At 42.2% G+C, this 17,315-nt stretch overlaps 1 protein-coding gene across 2 annotated transcripts in view; it reads right to left on the bottom strand.

Moving 5' to 3' along the window:
* The window catches only part of ssbp4 (single stranded DNA binding protein 4), a 75,474-nt gene extending 58,679 nt beyond the window's left edge, over window positions 1-16,795 (bottom strand). For both annotated transcript variants that reach the window (XM_080832164.1, XM_080832165.1), the window contains exons 1-3: window positions 16,662-16,795; window positions 5,777-5,849; window positions 1,658-1,719 (exon numbers count right to left, since the gene is read on the bottom strand). In XM_080832164.1, coding sequence (XP_080688290.1) covers window positions 1,658-1,719; window positions 5,777-5,849; window positions 16,662-16,717 — 191 coding nt within the window. In that variant the 5' untranslated portion in view covers window positions 16,718-16,795. The remainder of the gene's footprint in view (window positions 1-1,657; window positions 1,720-5,776; window positions 5,850-16,661) is intronic.
* Window positions 16,796-17,315: the final 520 nt, after the last annotated feature.

Raw genomic sequence — 17,315 nt, 5'->3', positions numbered from 1 at the left:
TTGTAATTCTGAGAAGCTGGATAAGGACTTGATGATGATCGTCCCTTTGAGGTACTGCACGTGAAAAATGAAAAGGATCTACTTTCTGACAGAACAGCTGTATCTGATGCCTTCCCAACCAGATATAGACTTGGATATTTTAAGTTGAGCATTTAGGGCCTGATTTACTAATATGCGAGCGCTTCTTAATCTGCGTTCGCAAATTAACGCACAGTGTTTTTGCGCATTTTACTTGGTATTTATCAAACCAGATCGCGCTGGGCAATCTGTGTTTACTCCGCCCTATATAGGGCCTGATTTACTAACATTGCGACCGCTGCTTAAACTGCGTTCGCACATTAACGCACGGTGTTTTTCCGCATTTTCCGTGGTATTTATTTAGGAAGAGAAAATGAAGCTTCAGCAAGTGAAGATAGATATATTGGTTCACGTTCGCTCAATCACTGCCCTGATTCAATGTGTGCGCAGCTATAATGTTGTTCTGCCCGCCATCACCTACAGCAAGATGTTTAAAAGAACACGATTATAAAGAATATGCTATTGGTGGCATTAATGCATAAACTGTCTATTATAACAATATAGATGTGTACATGGCGAGATTAATAATTTCTACAAGGGACATGGGTTCACTACAATATATATGGACGTGGGTGCAATCAATGGTTCATATTATGTTCGGAAAGTTTGCGATTTCAAAAAAAGTCCTGTTTGATGTCTATAATTTCGGCTGTGGCAGTGGGGAAATGTATTGACCAGTGCGCCATAGCAATGCTTCGAGTACCTGTGTGAATATTTGTGAAGGCTGAGATATATCAACTGCTGATACTATAACTGTTTGAAATGATCCGGTGCCAATATTTGCAATGTTTACCAACTGATTGAATGGAATGTGATCTCCGGTTGGAGGGTTAGATGTCATCTCTGATATGGTTCAGTAATTTAAGTATTGTGTGGCTGGTTAACCTGTACCGTCTAATGATTTGTGGTTCATTTAACTGAAAATGTGTTATGCGAGTTGAAAAAATTATTTCTGTGCGCTGTCTCTGTCTTCTTTCTTCGCCTTTCTCTTATCACTGCTGCCATATCAACGTTTTCAGACTCAATGAAATTGCGCTTGGTTAAGACGTGCTTTTATGAGGCGGAGAATTAGCCTGCAAATTGGAGACGTGCGCTCCACAGGCAGTTTAGTAAATACCACGCATGACATCATTAGGCGCACTTACCTTGTCTCCACCCATGTAAATTGCGCCTCACGCCTACGTTACCACCCACCTCCAAGTTACCTCCCCTGTTCACACCCACAGGCGTTAATATGCGCTGCGGCCCATTAGTAAATACAGTTTTATGTTTACGACCGCTATTTTACGCCAGAAATGGGCGCAATCCTGTTAGTAAATCAGGCCCTTAGACTTTCCCTGTTGACTTGAAAGACACGAGAGGAAGAAACAGACTTGGGTAGGTGTGTGGAGACATGGCTAAATCCATCCAATCATGTGCGGGTATGAAACTGATTTAGTCTGGGGACATTGCACTGCTGTCTTCATACTTTTTAATTGATAGTCTTCTTTGTTTTGATGATATCCATTAGCTTGTAATGCTGACCAAAGACATATTCTGCAATATTGATACACATTATATATGGTGAATGAATCCTTACCACCACCAGGAGTGCAGGAATCCAGGAGGTTCCCCTAGTGTGATATTCTTCTCCCATCGTATCTGAATGAGTAAAGGATAGACAGATAGACAGAGTGATGGAGACAGAGAGAAAGAGAGGTCAGACAGTGTAAATTGAGCACTCTTTAAGAGGCATTGCAGCTAAATATACAGCATGTTTCATGGAAAGGCACACAGTCAGCCATGACAGTGACTAAGATTAGAGGACAAGTTGTGGAATCAGCAGATCTTCTGGCAGGCAGTGATTTATTCTAAGGGAAGCACGCTTATTTACCTACTACATGTAGTGCAAGGGGCATTATGGTATGAAAGGACGTGTTTTTTTTTAAGGTGTAACCAATTTGAAATAAATCTCCCTTCCGGAATGACACTAATGGGAAACCCTCCACACACGAGAATGTACACAAAACATTGAGATCAACATCAGAATTCATGGACACTCCTCCGTGATACACACTACATTCAGGGAACACGGTGGGGAGTTCCCCTATAAACAGATAAGTATTATATTCTAAGTGACAGGAGGTTGAGCAATCACATTGAAAAAGATGGAGTGATGTAAGAGAACACACCTCCTGATAAAGATCAGAGTTAGAATGCCAAAGGTATGTATGATTTTAAGGGAATAAATGAAAGTGAAAACTAAATATGGGGATGGGCTAGTGGAAACGTGGTTTGAGGCTAGAACGCTGTTCCTATGAGAACCCTGAAAATAAAATCTAATCCAATCTCAAGTCCAACAAATATTTGAGAAATGATGTTCACAGCAGAGGGAACCCAACACGAACAGGCCTGTCTGGGCCGGCCAACCAACTTAGGGTGTCCTGGGAGAGTGACCATGACTATGTAGAGAGCAGACAGAGGGAGAGGATCTTACTTAGACAAACAGTGGAATAAGCGGAGAAGTCACCAGAAACCAGCTCTCTTTCTCAACTTGGGGACCTGATTCCTACAGCTCTGAAGACCAGCATTGTAATCACTGCAGGAGGGCAACCTATGCCATTACTGGGCATCTATGATCTGCAATGACCCTGCATCAAAATGTGGCTTTTGATAACTTCCTCTTCTGGTTTCCGAACTAAGAAGGCTGTCAACGAGGAAGTGCGTTTGAATATAATTATATGGTTTTCTGGAGAGTGCAGATGAGGAGAAATGGGGAGGGAGTCTGTGTCCGGATGACGGGCGAAGAGAGAGAAAATCAAACAAATGAGGGGTGAGAGGGAGTGTGCTCTTAAATGGGTGTGATGGAGGAGTGCAGATAATGCAGGGGAGGTGGATCATGATGAAGAGAGCAGAGAGACTTCTGACGAGGAGGATGAGCGGATGCGAGATGAGAGAGAAAGAGATAAAGTAAGTAAGAGAAAGAGAGAGATTGTGACTCAAACACTGACTGACAAGAGAGGGACGGTGTCCCCAGTATCGGGGGTCAGGATCTAGGGCTTAATCTGTCGAGAGTGGTGAGGGTGGAATGCATCCCAAAAAGAACACACTCAGAGCGACTGGGACTCAGCACAGATAAAAGATTGGTAGGATTTGGTGTCACGAAAGAATAGGAAGCGGAGGTTGCATATCCCGAAACAGAGGGGACGAAAGAGGTATATCTGGATATCTATAAAGAGATGTGAATCTGGATGGATAAGAGGATGGTGGTGGTGGGGTGTGTGTGCGGGGGGTGGTTGTGCTTGGAACAGAGGGACTTCAGGGTTTAATTGACAAGCAGGCTCATCAGGTCCCCCGTGACATGAGACTCATTAAGAGAGTCAGCCCAGGTGTGTTTTCGTGCAGTTTACCTGCAGGGATCTAACACCTTAAATAACTTTGTGCCAACACGGGAGGGATGGTGTTTGTTTGTGTGTGTTTGTGTGGGAGTGTGTGTGCCTGAGAGTGACTGAAGGATATTGAGTGTGTTGTACGTGTGCGCTTGAGAGAGAGAGAGAGAGTGAGTGTCATCTAGAGCTTAACGAGACTGGCCTAATTGAATTAAAGCACATAACACTAATACTGGAGGCAGGTAAACAGTCATCACCTTGAGTGTGGCTTCTGAAAAGGTGTTAATGGCTAAATTAACAGCATTGGGCCTGCTGCTACTTTCTTACTTCCAACATACACATGAGATATAGTGGGGAAATATTGTTTTTTTTTTGTGGGATGGGGGCGGTAGTGGTTTGGGGGTGGCTAATTATGTTCTAATTACATCCAGTTGGCAGGATCCTGGTTAACACCATGGGAGGGCAGAGGGTGAGCTCGCTGATAGAATTAGTACCCCTCAAACTATTAAAAGAATCCCTGACAAAATGGTTCATGAGGAGAAAAAAATACCTGGCACGACTGAACTAGATAAAACCCAAAGGAAGTGGAGAGCGTGTGTCTGAGGGCTGGAGGCTGTATGTGAGTGAAGTGGCTGGCGTTTCCTCTGACCCAGAACTTAACACCTATCTTTCCACGCACGCACGCGCGCACACACACACACACACACACAGGAAAATCTTACAGCACTGGGGAGAATGAAGGACCTCAAAATCTTCTATCTTCCACTGCTTCTTGCCCATAGGCTTATTTGAAAAGTGACAGCATTGCAGTGTATAGGCCAATATTTACACAAAAGATCTGGTTTCACTTTATTTGGATGTTACCCTACAGACTCTCTACAGAAGCTGAGATTCTAAACAAACTATCTGTTCAAACTCTTAAGTACAATTAATGGTTAGGGGTTGAGTTTGGTTAAAGTGAACTTGAATTTCAACAAACCATCTGTAAAGTCTCTGCAGGTGGACTACCCAAAGAAAATGTTACCAAAATTCATTACCCTCATGTAGAAAAAAAGCCAATGCCAAAAGCATCATATTCATGACCAGTTTTGAGTTCAGTCCTGATTCCTGACCTTCCATACAAACAAAACATCAATGCAACGACCACCCAGTCTTGTCACAGTTAGCTGAACAGGTGCTCAGGACGAATTGAGGATTGTCACATCAGATGGTCTGTCAGAAACCTTTCCCAAACAGCTTATTGTTTAGTTTACAATGAATGGGAAGGAAAGTAAATTACAATCAATTAACGAGCTAGACTTTGTCAGTCTCCACGTCTACCATCTCAAATGAAATGACTTACAATGGGGATTGTACTAGATGCTGTGGGTGCTAAATAATACCCAATGATACAGTAAGCACCTGCTAACTCAGTGGCTTTATAAAAAATAGCTGCCTGCAGCGCAGCGGCCTCTACATTTAGCCTACAACAAATAAAACGGGAAATAATGGTATTCCTTTTTTATTGTGCTGAAAAGGGGATCACTTTCACAGGTCTCCAGGTTAAGAACATGCTATTAAGCAATTGAGCACATTTCACCTCTCCACCAGAGGAGATTAAATCAGACTTTTAACATGTGGCAGCAGTTAAGAGCGGTTACGAACCAAGCGCCGCCTGTAGCTCTCACCCTCTGGTGCAGAGGTGTAGGGCTCTCAATGCTACAGGCCAAGCCTGCAGCGCCAATGCCTTTAGGCTGGCAGCTTTTCAGCCCATCTATTTTGGCACAGAGATTCTGTAGACTTCACTACCAACTGGGTTTGTTCCAATATTAGGGTTCACAATGCTTGACATGACTTTTTAGGTTGTTCTTTTTTTACACAGAAACAAGCTAAACATATTCAATTAACATATGTATTGTAGATTTGAAGATTGCCAATGGGTTCAATTAAAATGCACAGATTTCATTCATTTTATACAGTACATTAATTGCATTATCAGGGAGGTGGTATTTGGTTTCTACAGTACATATAAAAAAACTAAAACATTTGCATTCATCATTCAAACCACTACAGGTTTCTTCAAATTAAAGGTAGACCAAAAAACAGGTAACCCAAACCCCAGTTCCAAAGCAGCAATGTCTGATATGCATTCCCACAATTAACTTCAGTGCACTAAAAGGTTCAGGAACATCTCATGAAAAGAGGGTGTATTATTCCGTTCCCAGTGTTTGAGAGATCTCAATGGCGGTGGCGGACCTTGTCCAGCTGTAATGTACATTCCAGCCCAGACTTTACAATGGGAACTGGGATGGATTCCCATACATCCACACAAGGCAGGAAGGTGCTCTTACCTCGGACAGGAAGGTCTGTGCTGATTTCTGTGCTCCGACGTGCAGTAAGTACTCGTACACATATAAAGCTAGCCTGCAGAAAACAAAAACAAAAGAGAAGAGAAACAAATGGTTAAGTATTCGGACTCACTCACATCCTCAAATTCACTCTCTCTTCCTTCTTTGGCATCCCTCACTCTGCATAGCATATGTCATCAAGAAGAGGTAAAGCAGCACTAATCTCAGCTTTTCGTTAAGTAAGGTGGAGAGTTGTGGCTTCTCTGTATTTTAAGCCAACATGTGATGTGGGCGTGAGGGGTAGCACAGGTATATAGTCCAATATATAGTCCCAATACTTCCAGCTTCAGAATGATTAATTGATTCCTTCAATCAAGTTACCTTAATATGTAAAGTAAAAATCATGTTAAAATGGTGTGGTATTGCAAACATCCTTTTCATTTTATTTTGTAGAAGTAATTTCCCATATTGCTCTATGTGAGAGGCTGTGTGGAGCAGCAGAGTCAGACGGTGCTACTCTCTGTCAGTGGATAACACGAGATGTTTCTGCACTGATGTGACTGTGTAGCTCACACATAACCACGAAAAAAAGAGCAGTGATGATACTGTTATGAAAAAGTGCAGTCATCAAAAACGTCATAACAAGGCCACAACCAAAAACTGGCTCAGGCACAACATGACATCAAAGGCTACGTGACAGAAGGGGCATAGCATGAGGATACACAAAGGGCATAACCCCAAACACAGCCCCAGCAAAAGTGAGAGGACTGTAAAGAATGTATTCATTGGACTGCAAGCTAACGTGTCCATCAAGGGATTCCACTTGCTGCTCTCTTTACAGAAAATAATTGGTATTGATTCAGATACTTTTCAGCCTCATTAAATACTACAGTATAACACATGTAACTTTTTCTATAAAATAAGTCACCCACACCCATATCTGAAATGTTGGTCTCAAACATGCAAAATAATTGCATAAAGTTATAACAGCTGTTATAACAGCACAGCTCATGATAAAAGCTATCTAGCATGGTAATTGGCATCTCTTTGCTTGACTGTTCTCTCTTTGGACAAAAGCGTCTGCTAAATGATTTAATGTAAAATGTAAAATTTAGTTACAATACAATTTCACGGGGTATACCACAGAACTACATAGTGCATTACCTAGACAGCTATGTGGACTGCATGAGCATTTTTTTCTTTTCTTGGCCTTTTGATACTCTTTGTTAGTAAACTAGTTGGTTGCAATGCTCCCACCTCAAGAGTCCATCCCATAATTTCCTGACTATTAACCACGGTTTATACAGTGATTTAGCTGAATGTCTGCAGCTCTGCAGTTAATACTTGATGCATTTTTAGGAATGCATTTTTGCCCCACCTAGTAGTTAGTAAGTTAGTAGCAGTTACTCTGCCAATGCAACATCAGATAACACATTTTCATTCATACTCATACACATTCAGTCCGTAATGATAAAGTAACAGGTGTCATGTGTTCCCACCAGACTATATTTAACGGGATGTATTGGGATGCATGGAGCGTGTTGGGATGAATGGAGTCGCAAACCTCTTTGAGGTGTAAAGCATGGCAGGTCTCATGCCAGTTAACCTGGCTATGAACTATCCTAACCATCTCTATCTTAGGGAACAATCTTAACAGTTTGTAGTGGCTAGCATGTGTACTATGAAATAATTTGAATATGTTATGTTGTCATGTGTTATTATAAAGCTGCACAGGCACCAGGAGGCTTTTTACCTATTGTAGCTTTTTAACTTTCCTAGCTATCTGTAACTTAGGGAACCATTGCAGCTGGTAGTGTGTGACAAACTCATGTTAAAATGTATAAGCTAAATCAAGGAGACTATAACATCAGCTAGATAACTAGCGATCATGTAATGCAAATAGAAATCTGCCATTTAAACAGTTTCAGGTTATTTAAAAGTTTCCATAGCTAGCTAGTCAGCTGACCAATAAAAGGCAGTCTTGGGTTCAATGTGATCTCAACCACTAACGGGCGGCTTTACATAGACATGAAACAATCCTGAGAGAAATAATGGGACACCAATGGAGCAAGGAATGGTTTTCACTGAGTGGAAATGAGGTATTTGTGTGTGTGCATGCAGGGACGACGTGTTGGTATTTTTGCATGAAATGCCCATCCCTTCTTCATACAATACAACGACTAACTGGCTTGCACCACAATAACATTGCATGATGTAACGTTGAAGAAATAATAAAACACGGGTGTGGTCAATACACAGGTTTGTTTAATAAAATGACATTAAATACTATAATAATAATAATAATATGGTTTATATATGGCGCCGTTAATAGTCATGAAAATACAGTACAGTCAATACATTAAATAAGATGGAAAATCAGGCATTCAGAATGGTTATATCTTACCACAAATTCCATACTATTGGCATGCGGAAACATGTCTAATAATTGTGCTACTGGCAACTTAAAAGTATGATCAATTATCATTTTAAAACAAAGAATACTTGGCTGTGATCTGGTATCAGAAACTGAAAGAAACTTCCTCTGTAATCAAAGTTGTGAACACTAACGCTTGCCGTCGTAAGAGACAGTGTAACTCTGATCAGTGGCGTAACGCAGTTACGACGGGCCCAGGTGGAGGCTTTTATGACAGGCCCTAGTCAGTAGCCCCTTATACATGCGTCAATGTAAAGCTGTTACATTGCGCCTACCACGATAGAAACTCGCGAGCGTGTTACAATTGCCTCATGTATAAGGGGTCTAGATGTAAACCGTTAGTTTTTCCGCCGATCGTCTGAGCCTTTCGAGAGAGGTGGTTTACCACGTTAATTCGTCTTACAAAAGGGCGTGTCAAATCAGGCCAATGTGTCATGGGGGAGGCCGTGCGTGACTGGGGGGAGACGGTGACAGGAGGCTAGAAAGTTCACTCCATCATCTCTTTGAAATTCCTTATTCCATGAGTGGTAGGCTACAATGACTGGCTGTTTTAAAATATAACTAATAGCCTAACGAATCAAAATAACCCAGGAAGTTTCATCTTCGAGACGTTAAGGCTTCTTCCAATACTGACAGCTGACTCATAGTTTGCAGGTTTGCGGGAGACTCGACATTTGAGGGATGTCACTTAATTTAAACCTTTTTTGCTTCCGTTAGTGTGTGTGTGTGTGTGTGTGTGTGTGTGTGTGTGTGTGTGATAGAGACAGAGAGGACTCAGTAAAACATCGGAAAACACCGTGTCTCGTAAGCCTTATACTATCAATCACCCCCACAATGAAATATGCCATTACAGTCGCGACAAACTTCTTGGCATTGTGGTGCGCCCAAAACGCAAGCTATAAACGTAGCCATCCTAATGTAACCAAAATATACCTCTGCTGATATGCCTAACCTTCGTTCTATTTAGAATTTGTCTTAGCACTATGCAGGAATAAAATAGCATCTACAGTGTCAGGATTCAGGCGCTCTCGCCTGGCTTCTATAACGCGCCCTGCTGCACTGAAGGAGCGCTCACTCGCAGCACCTGTTGCTGGAACGCATATAATTCGTTTTGCAAGGTGCTGTTGTCGTGGGAACGACTGGCCTGGTTTCTCCCAAAAGGAAAGTAGATTTTCCTCTGCTGATCCCGCGTCTATATGGAAGTTTGTAGAGAGAATGCCGGGGAGTAAAATGCTCTCTTTCCGTTACGTCTGCTGCTGGCTAGTAATACAGACAGCCGGAAAGGTTAATAAACGGAATGAAATAGCTACACATTACACACGCTATGTTTTAATAAAAGCCACGTTACTCACATACTGGTTAACACTGTTTGTTACAGCACATAAATGTTTGTCGCTACATCCAAACTGCGTCACCGTTGTCCCTCCCTGTGCTCCAGCCGCACCATTTTGCTTGCAATGTGCATCATTTAATTGAAATATGCTTATTGGCATTTGTTGCACCTTAATCATTTTCTACAAACATGATATGCTATGTATGGTGTAGTAGACTGAGACTCTATTCACTACTGCACAAAAACTAGACAAGTTTGAAAAACTAGACGTTTGCAATGAAGTAGGTTAACTTTCGCCAATATCTCCGTAAGGGAGATGGGTTAAGTGCTCAAATTTCCTGGGATCAAAGAAGACGTTAGTATTCATGTGCAAACTAAAAATCACGTCTCAGGATTGCTGCGCATGCAAGTTATTTCGGGTGTCTCAACTGTAACTAATACCACTGTCATATAATTATGAGTCCAGTAAAAGACGGAGCAAACACAGTTTTCTACCGTTGTTGAAACACATCCACGCGTAGACTCGTTTTCTTTCCATCCGAGAGTGGTTATTCAAAGAAAATATTAAGAACTATATGCTGATAGAAAGAAGGGAACTTTAAGCCACTACACTGCCTGTGCCCGATGCGGATCCACGTTGATGTTGTTAGTAAACAAACCAGGTGGGAGCACATCTCCGTGGTCTTTGCGCATGCCCTAGGCAATGTAACCGCTTTACATTTTGCACATGTATACAGGTAACGACAAGAGCCGTTTCCCTTGAAAATCTTCACACCTACACGCGAATACGATACGATAAACTGATCTGATCTCAGTGGTACATGTATAAGGCCCTAGTGGTGTAAGGCAGTGGTTCCCAAACATTTTACAGACCCGTACCCCATGTTTGTAACCACAGCCACTCCCACGGCCCTCCCCCTGTGCAGATATTTAGCCTACAACGCTTTACTGTGATATTGTCAGGGTATATCACTAACCGCCAGCGCCACTCCCCCTCCCCCCGCGCAGTGTTATTATTAAGCTGAATATGGGTATATATATCAATATTACGGGTTATGGGCCCCCAAGACCCGCCGCACCAGCTGCACCTCCTATAGTTATGCCCCTGACTCTGATCTATTCACAAGCAAAAGTGAATGTCTAGATCTGTGATGTTATTACTTATAATGCACAACCATGAGTGTAAACAGTTGATTTAAAAGCAATAGAACAATGTCAAGAATAAAGTAAGGCAGGCGCTGACCAATGAGGCTTTCAGCTATTGTCAACATCCCTTAACATTATGGGAGCCTCACATTCACATTGTAATTTTTTCTTTAATATCCGTAATGTTTTAATAACATGAACAAATGTATCTATGTCTGATAACGGCAATTCAGCATTTTAACTCGTCATTAAATGTAAACGCCTACAGCTTGCAAAGCCCCAAGTTACATACCATTTGTAGCAGTGAACTTAAAACAGCAGGCAAACGCAAATCAGCAAAAGTGCTGAATTTCTCTCCACTGCAAATCTATGGACACACAACACTGGCTGCCATGGCTCTCTGCAACATCAATCTGCAGAACACCGAGGCAGTGAGCTTCTATCACTATTCACAGAGCATCTCTCCACTAGAACCGCTTCCAGCGAGATTAAGCGATATGAGAGAGCCCTTTCCTGAAATGTCTGAATAATTACTCAGGCTTACATCAGACAAACTCATTTAGGAGCTTTGTCAGTGATTTGCCATAAACTAACTCTTTCAGAAGTGACAGTGCGATCACCTTTACACGTCTGGATGAAGTCTAAATGCAAAATCTGTTTGCTACTACTCATCTTTCCCAGTTATCAACACTGGGGAAGAAAAACAAAATAAACTGCGCTTGACTGGCATATAATTGGGTCATTAAATGAAACTTAAACACCTAAGCCAAAAATGAACACAAAAGAGACATCCACATTATCCTACATTGCTTTCTGGCTTTTAGGAATGCTGCTCAGCTACAGATACACAGAAACACTGCAGGCAAAGGCCTTTAGCACCCATTAAGTCAATAAACTGACCTATGACTGCTTGCAGTGCGTAAATGTTCCAGCACTAATTATTGGTTGTATAATTGGTTTTGGAACCAATCACAGGTCAGGGAATTGGGCTTGCACTGAAAGAAGAGAGGATGGAAAAACAATGCTCCAGGCACCCAGAACTGTAGATCATGACACACTGAAGTTCCAGGAGCACTAGGAAGACCTTTAGAGGGAACAGGAGTAGTCTGGGACTTTTCCTATTCTTACTTGGATCAGAATCTACACACAGATCCATGACAAGCCAGTGGTACAATAAAACAGACTGCTCTTGGCTCTTCAAGAACATAACCAACTTCACTTTCCTTTGTTTGTTTCAATACAGACGACAATTAGTTCTTTATCAAACCTAACCTGGTAGTATAGGTTGGTGTGCAAAACTATGAAAAGCCAACCTTTTGTCTGGGTACATCTAGCCAATGGCACATCATGTCACTTCCCATTAAAGCCTCTGTACCGAGCTAGTGTGGAACAGAGGTTCTTGTGAGGAAGGAGATGAAATTTTCATGGGAAGCTTGGCAGAGATCTGAAAGGTGGGGGTAGAGGGCCGCTGTGCCCTGGTAGTGGGCACCTACCCTCTAGTGACAATGCATTATTCAAAACAACATTCATCTCCCACTGGATTTAGGGGACATCTTTGGTCACACTGTCAGGGGCACTGAAGGCAACATCAATGAGATAGGACTGCTGGATAGAGGGGTGTGTGGTGGAGATGGATAGAAAGAGTGAACAACGGGTTAGAGGATTTGCAACTGTGGTGTACAATATGTACCCCACATGTAATGTGAAAAATACTTCTTCTTCACCTGCTTTTACTAAAGCCCGTATTAGCACCTACGCTGACACTGTGGCTGTTTCTGAACAACTTCCATTCATTCAAGGTATACTACGAAATATGCTGACATGTCCTCCAAACCATGCTTTTGAAGTCGCTTACCTCCTCACTTCCCACCCCCACCACATTGGTCCAGACAAAGTTTGCGTAAGGCTCTTTGGAATTCCGCCGTTCACTAACCACAGCTCTTTCTGGGCACCCCACTCAAAGAGCCAGCATGGGGTTTCTAATACTAGGCTCACTGCAGCTATGGGGTGTCCTGCTGAAAGCTTAGCTCTCCCCTGGCCCCTGTCTCTTAATGAGAAGCTCTGCCAAACAAGGCTAAGGCTGAGGAGCTGGTGAGAGACTTACAATAAGCGGTTAGTAACATGCTAATACAACATGCTGACGCCACAGGGCAAAAAGGTGGAAGTTACTGTGAAATTCATGTTTTTCCTTCTGCTAGGTGAAGTGGTCCAGGTCATATTTTATCAAGACACTTTATACATACACAGCTGTAAATTACACTGAATGCTAACAGTCCTGATACTCTACCACCTTTTCAATACTAAATCTACAACCAACGCAGCAATCTAATCAACTTTTGTAGGCTTCATATATAACCATGTTTAAATGACTGCACTTCTGATAGCTTCTGTGAGATCAACAGTAGGGTTGACCATAAGAGGTGGTTCACACTATAAAGAGGTGAGCCACGATGTCAAACCTTTGCGCTAGCTTTTTAACTTTCAAGAACTTTAATCTAAACAAAATAAGGTTTCAAACTGTTAATACAGACTGGTAGAACCACAACACAACAGGGCAATGAGAAGCAAAACATAATTCTCCCATGACATGCCATTTCATAACCTCGAAGCATATTTTGATACTGACTGAAGTATAGACTTTTAAAGACACTCCTTTCACAGCTCGGACAGGTTGATAGTTTTAGTTTTGGGAAATGGACAGCAGGAACAGATCACTCAGTTGTTCTTCATCCCTCCTCTCCGGGCGACATCCAGCAAGTCTGCACATCAAGGCGAGTTCTCAGAGACCTTCCTGAGAGCACTGCTGACATCTGCCCTGCGGCGCTCAGTCAAGACGGCTCTTTTAACATGAAAGAGCTGGAGCCGAGATTAAGCGGCTAAAACGCAGACAGTTAGCAAATTAACTTTTCTGTCCTTATTTCAATTATTCAGAGGATAGGGCTGGGCTTACTCAGAGATACCTGGGAGAGGTGGATGAGAGGCCCTGGTAGCTATGCATTCCATTGGCATTATCAGAGTCATATTGATGAATTATTAACAATTCAAATCAGATACTTAGAAACTGTTGAGTTGAATTTAGCTGAAAATTGCACAAAAATATTGTGACTTCTGTACCAGAGAAGGTAGAGAATTTTAAAAGCCACAGTATCTTGCATCCCTTGCTAATATTATTGACCTGCATTGTTCATTTTACGGTAAGGAATACGAAGAGTTTTGGACTAAGGTGGTCTCTTAATGTGTCCTTAATTACATCACTCTCCAAGACTCATAATAATAAAAAAATAATGGTTTCAGTATGGTTCTATTTATAAGTTAGAAAAAGTAATTGAGAAGTGTAGAGTCTTTCTAGCACGTGCACACACTTTGCACATCACAGAAGCAGGAGCCCATAGTAGCCTGGAATGATCGCTTGAGTACTGCCTGTGTTTACATTTCTCCGGTATTTTGACAATATTGAGACGTCAGCGTCTTTCATAGGCCCAAACACAGCTGATTGCAGTGATGCTATTAATTTGGAAAACTAATTGATTCATTGTGTAAAAACACTTTTGATTTATTCAGTAGAAAGCAAAGAAATCAGAGGGTTTTCAAGAGAGGGCTGTGTGTGTGAGCGAGCGAGTGTGTGTGTGCGTGTGCGCGAGTGTGCGTGCTTGTGTGTGTGTGTGTACTTCCTTTATGTGTATCTGAGAACACCTCCATTGCAGAAGGCTGTACCATCTGGATAAAATCAAAAACATGCATTCAGCCCAGTACTGCTCCTTTAGAACTCTAATAAACTCTTCACAAAACACTGGGACCGAGGAGCAGAAAGACATTTAAATCAATTCCAGTTAACCACCATACTCCAGATCAGCACACATAAATTACACTCATCTATGCGCAACCCTGCTCTCACCAATCAACAACCTTCTGATCAGATCCGAGACTCGAGCTTAATACATGGATCAAGCTGGTTGCTCTGCTCTTTTGAAGAGCAAAACTTTTAAAGCAGGCAGGTAATTGACTGCTATTACCACATCAATCTGAGCCATTTCAATTAGAACTGAGCTGTCTGTTGACTTGATATGTTCTGGTGGATGCTGAAAGCTTAAGTATCTTCTCTCATAAGATTAGAGCAATTCCCTTCTTCATGAACATTACCATCAAGTCAACATGGCCCTAAGAAAGGACAAGTCTGCCTTTAGATGAAAAAACACCATGCTGAATATGTAGTTTGCTGGCAACTGAATGATTCTAGCCAAATGTTTGCATACCATTCGATGAATAGGTATATGAATGTCTCTCTCTTTCTCTCTCTCCTATAGTTGGTGGCTCAGTAGCTGAGTGGAGACCAACCCCCTTGAGGCTAAGCTGGGCAAAACAAAGCTACTCAAATTATTGTAAATGCTTTTCAGAACTGTTTACAAAGAACCTGTTTCGGAATGATGAAGCTTTGGTTTATTTCGAGGTACACAACTGACAAAAGACACTGGTCCAAACTCACTACAAACTGTAAAATAACATCTACCCTTATACTGATCGGGTTAAGCATTACATCTCTCACCATAATGATTATGTCCTATGCAAACCATAGCACCCATCACTCTAAGCATATCCATTCGGTGTATCGTCATATCAACAAGCTGACTTTGGGAAGAGCAGAACTTTATCAATAGAGGGCTTAGCGTAAACACAGCTCGGTGATTCAGCACGTGTTTTCTATTTTTCCTCCGAGCCTCTTCCTCAAACTCCGTGGGTACCGGGACCAGAGCTCCTTTTGATTGACACACAGCACGCTGCCAGACAACAATAGCGCATCCCCGGCGACACAAAGTAGCCTACAACACCCCCTGACCGCGGCTCCTGATAAACCAGCAACGTAGTCCTGGTTAAACACTACCGAAAGCACCCCGGAACATATCTTGTATTCTTGCATGTTGTTGTGATACCATAACAAAATGGACAAGTATAACACATTTTAATGTCAACAACCCACAACACCCCCATGATTAGATGGTGTTAATACTTCAGTTCAATCAAATAAAGACATTTTTACTTGGTGGCAAAGCCTTTCTTAAATATAAAGAGACGTAGATAGGCCTACAACTCGGGGGTAGAGGAAAAGTTTCAGCATTGCATAAACGCTTAAGAGTCCTGGTCCCGCTGAAGTGACTCGCTGTCATAGCCCAATTAGTTCGGAGCTCCAATACCAACATCAACACAAATATAGCACTAACCCTACTTCAGAAGTTACAACACCAGGCGAGTAACAAAGGGTCCATACAACCTAATTCTGTTTAGCCCCTAACATTTAACACTGCCTTGTGTAGAATGCATCGCTTGGGTATACAACTGTCTTTAACTCAGAATTGCAGAGTTGCAGCAAAATGGATGAAACAGATACCAAAAACGTGCCCAACTTAAATAACACCGTTCTATGCCCCTGCCGTTATTAGCTAACAAACAATCTAAATCAAACCCTTGGTTTATAAAAAGCCGGGAAGCTAGACTTTGCCATCTCCACGCAAACAATGCTTGTCTCCGTCTATGCAACTCCTCCCCAAAGAGACAAAAGAACGAACAATCAATTTCCTGACAAAACAGGCTATTTTTCCTGCACTAACTAGTATACCCCTAACAGTTTTGTACACTTATGCGAAATCCCTGCAAGCGCGTTACATTGTATCTTCACCTTCCGAGGGAGAACGTGCAACTTCCACTTTGTCTGAAACACAATAATATATTCCGAGCAACTAGGCTACACTATTGTAACACGCGTCTAAGTCGCTGGACGGCTTGCTACCCAAAATGGATAAAAAGTGTAACAACCGAGCCGAAAAGTTAAAGAGACGAGCCACAGCTGGAGCAGATATCATACCACGGGAGCGAGCTTGTAACGTGCACACCTTTAAACAATAGTAGTCACAGTTTAGAAAGTTGGGACTCCGCAATAACCCCGCTTTAGCACTCTTTAAATGTTGCACAATTTCACTTACTTTTCTCTTGCTTGGCTATCGGAAGGGACGACTGCTCCTTTACCTTTGGCGTACATGCTGGATTCTGTTTTAAGACTTTTACCCCTCTCAACACCTGTCAAAGAAGGCAGCCAGGAGAACGCTCTATCTCCATAGCTACCCCTTTAGTGTTTTTCCTCCCCCCTTCTCCATTCCCCTCCTCCCCCTGCACTTTTTTTTACATCTCCAACATTGGCCACAAATCAGGCACAGTTTCTATTGGGGGAACTTGAAACTGCTCACTGGTGAATTTTTTTCCCTCTAACCGCTGTTCCAGGAATGCGCCTTCCCTCCCTCCGCTGTGCGGGCGGTGGGGGTTTCTTAAAGGGCTATACGCACACTTCTTGTTTACCTGGCATGGAAACCGAGAGAGCCCAACTGTGTTTCACATGACTGCGACTCAAGAACCAAGAGAATTCTATTTCTTCCTGGGCAAACACCATTCATTTAAATTCCTTTAGGGAATATTTTTCACACAAAACAAATGTGTTTCTCATGTTATATGTAAATGCATATGAATGCAGTTGTTATCTCTATCTCCCACTCTACATATTATTGCTCATGTACTTTGGAGCAAAAGGCTACCAACCATGCAGTGTAGATGAAAAAAATGCGTGTTGAGGTACGTCCAAATGA

The sequence above is a fragment of the Sprattus sprattus genome, assembly GCF_963457725.1.
Source record: "Sprattus sprattus genome assembly, chromosome: 2".
Classification (NCBI taxonomy): Eukaryota; Metazoa; Chordata; class Actinopteri; order Clupeiformes; family Clupeidae; genus Sprattus; species Sprattus sprattus.
Note: the sequence above shows the minus strand (reverse complement) of the source record. Positions and strands in the feature narration are given on the sequence as shown.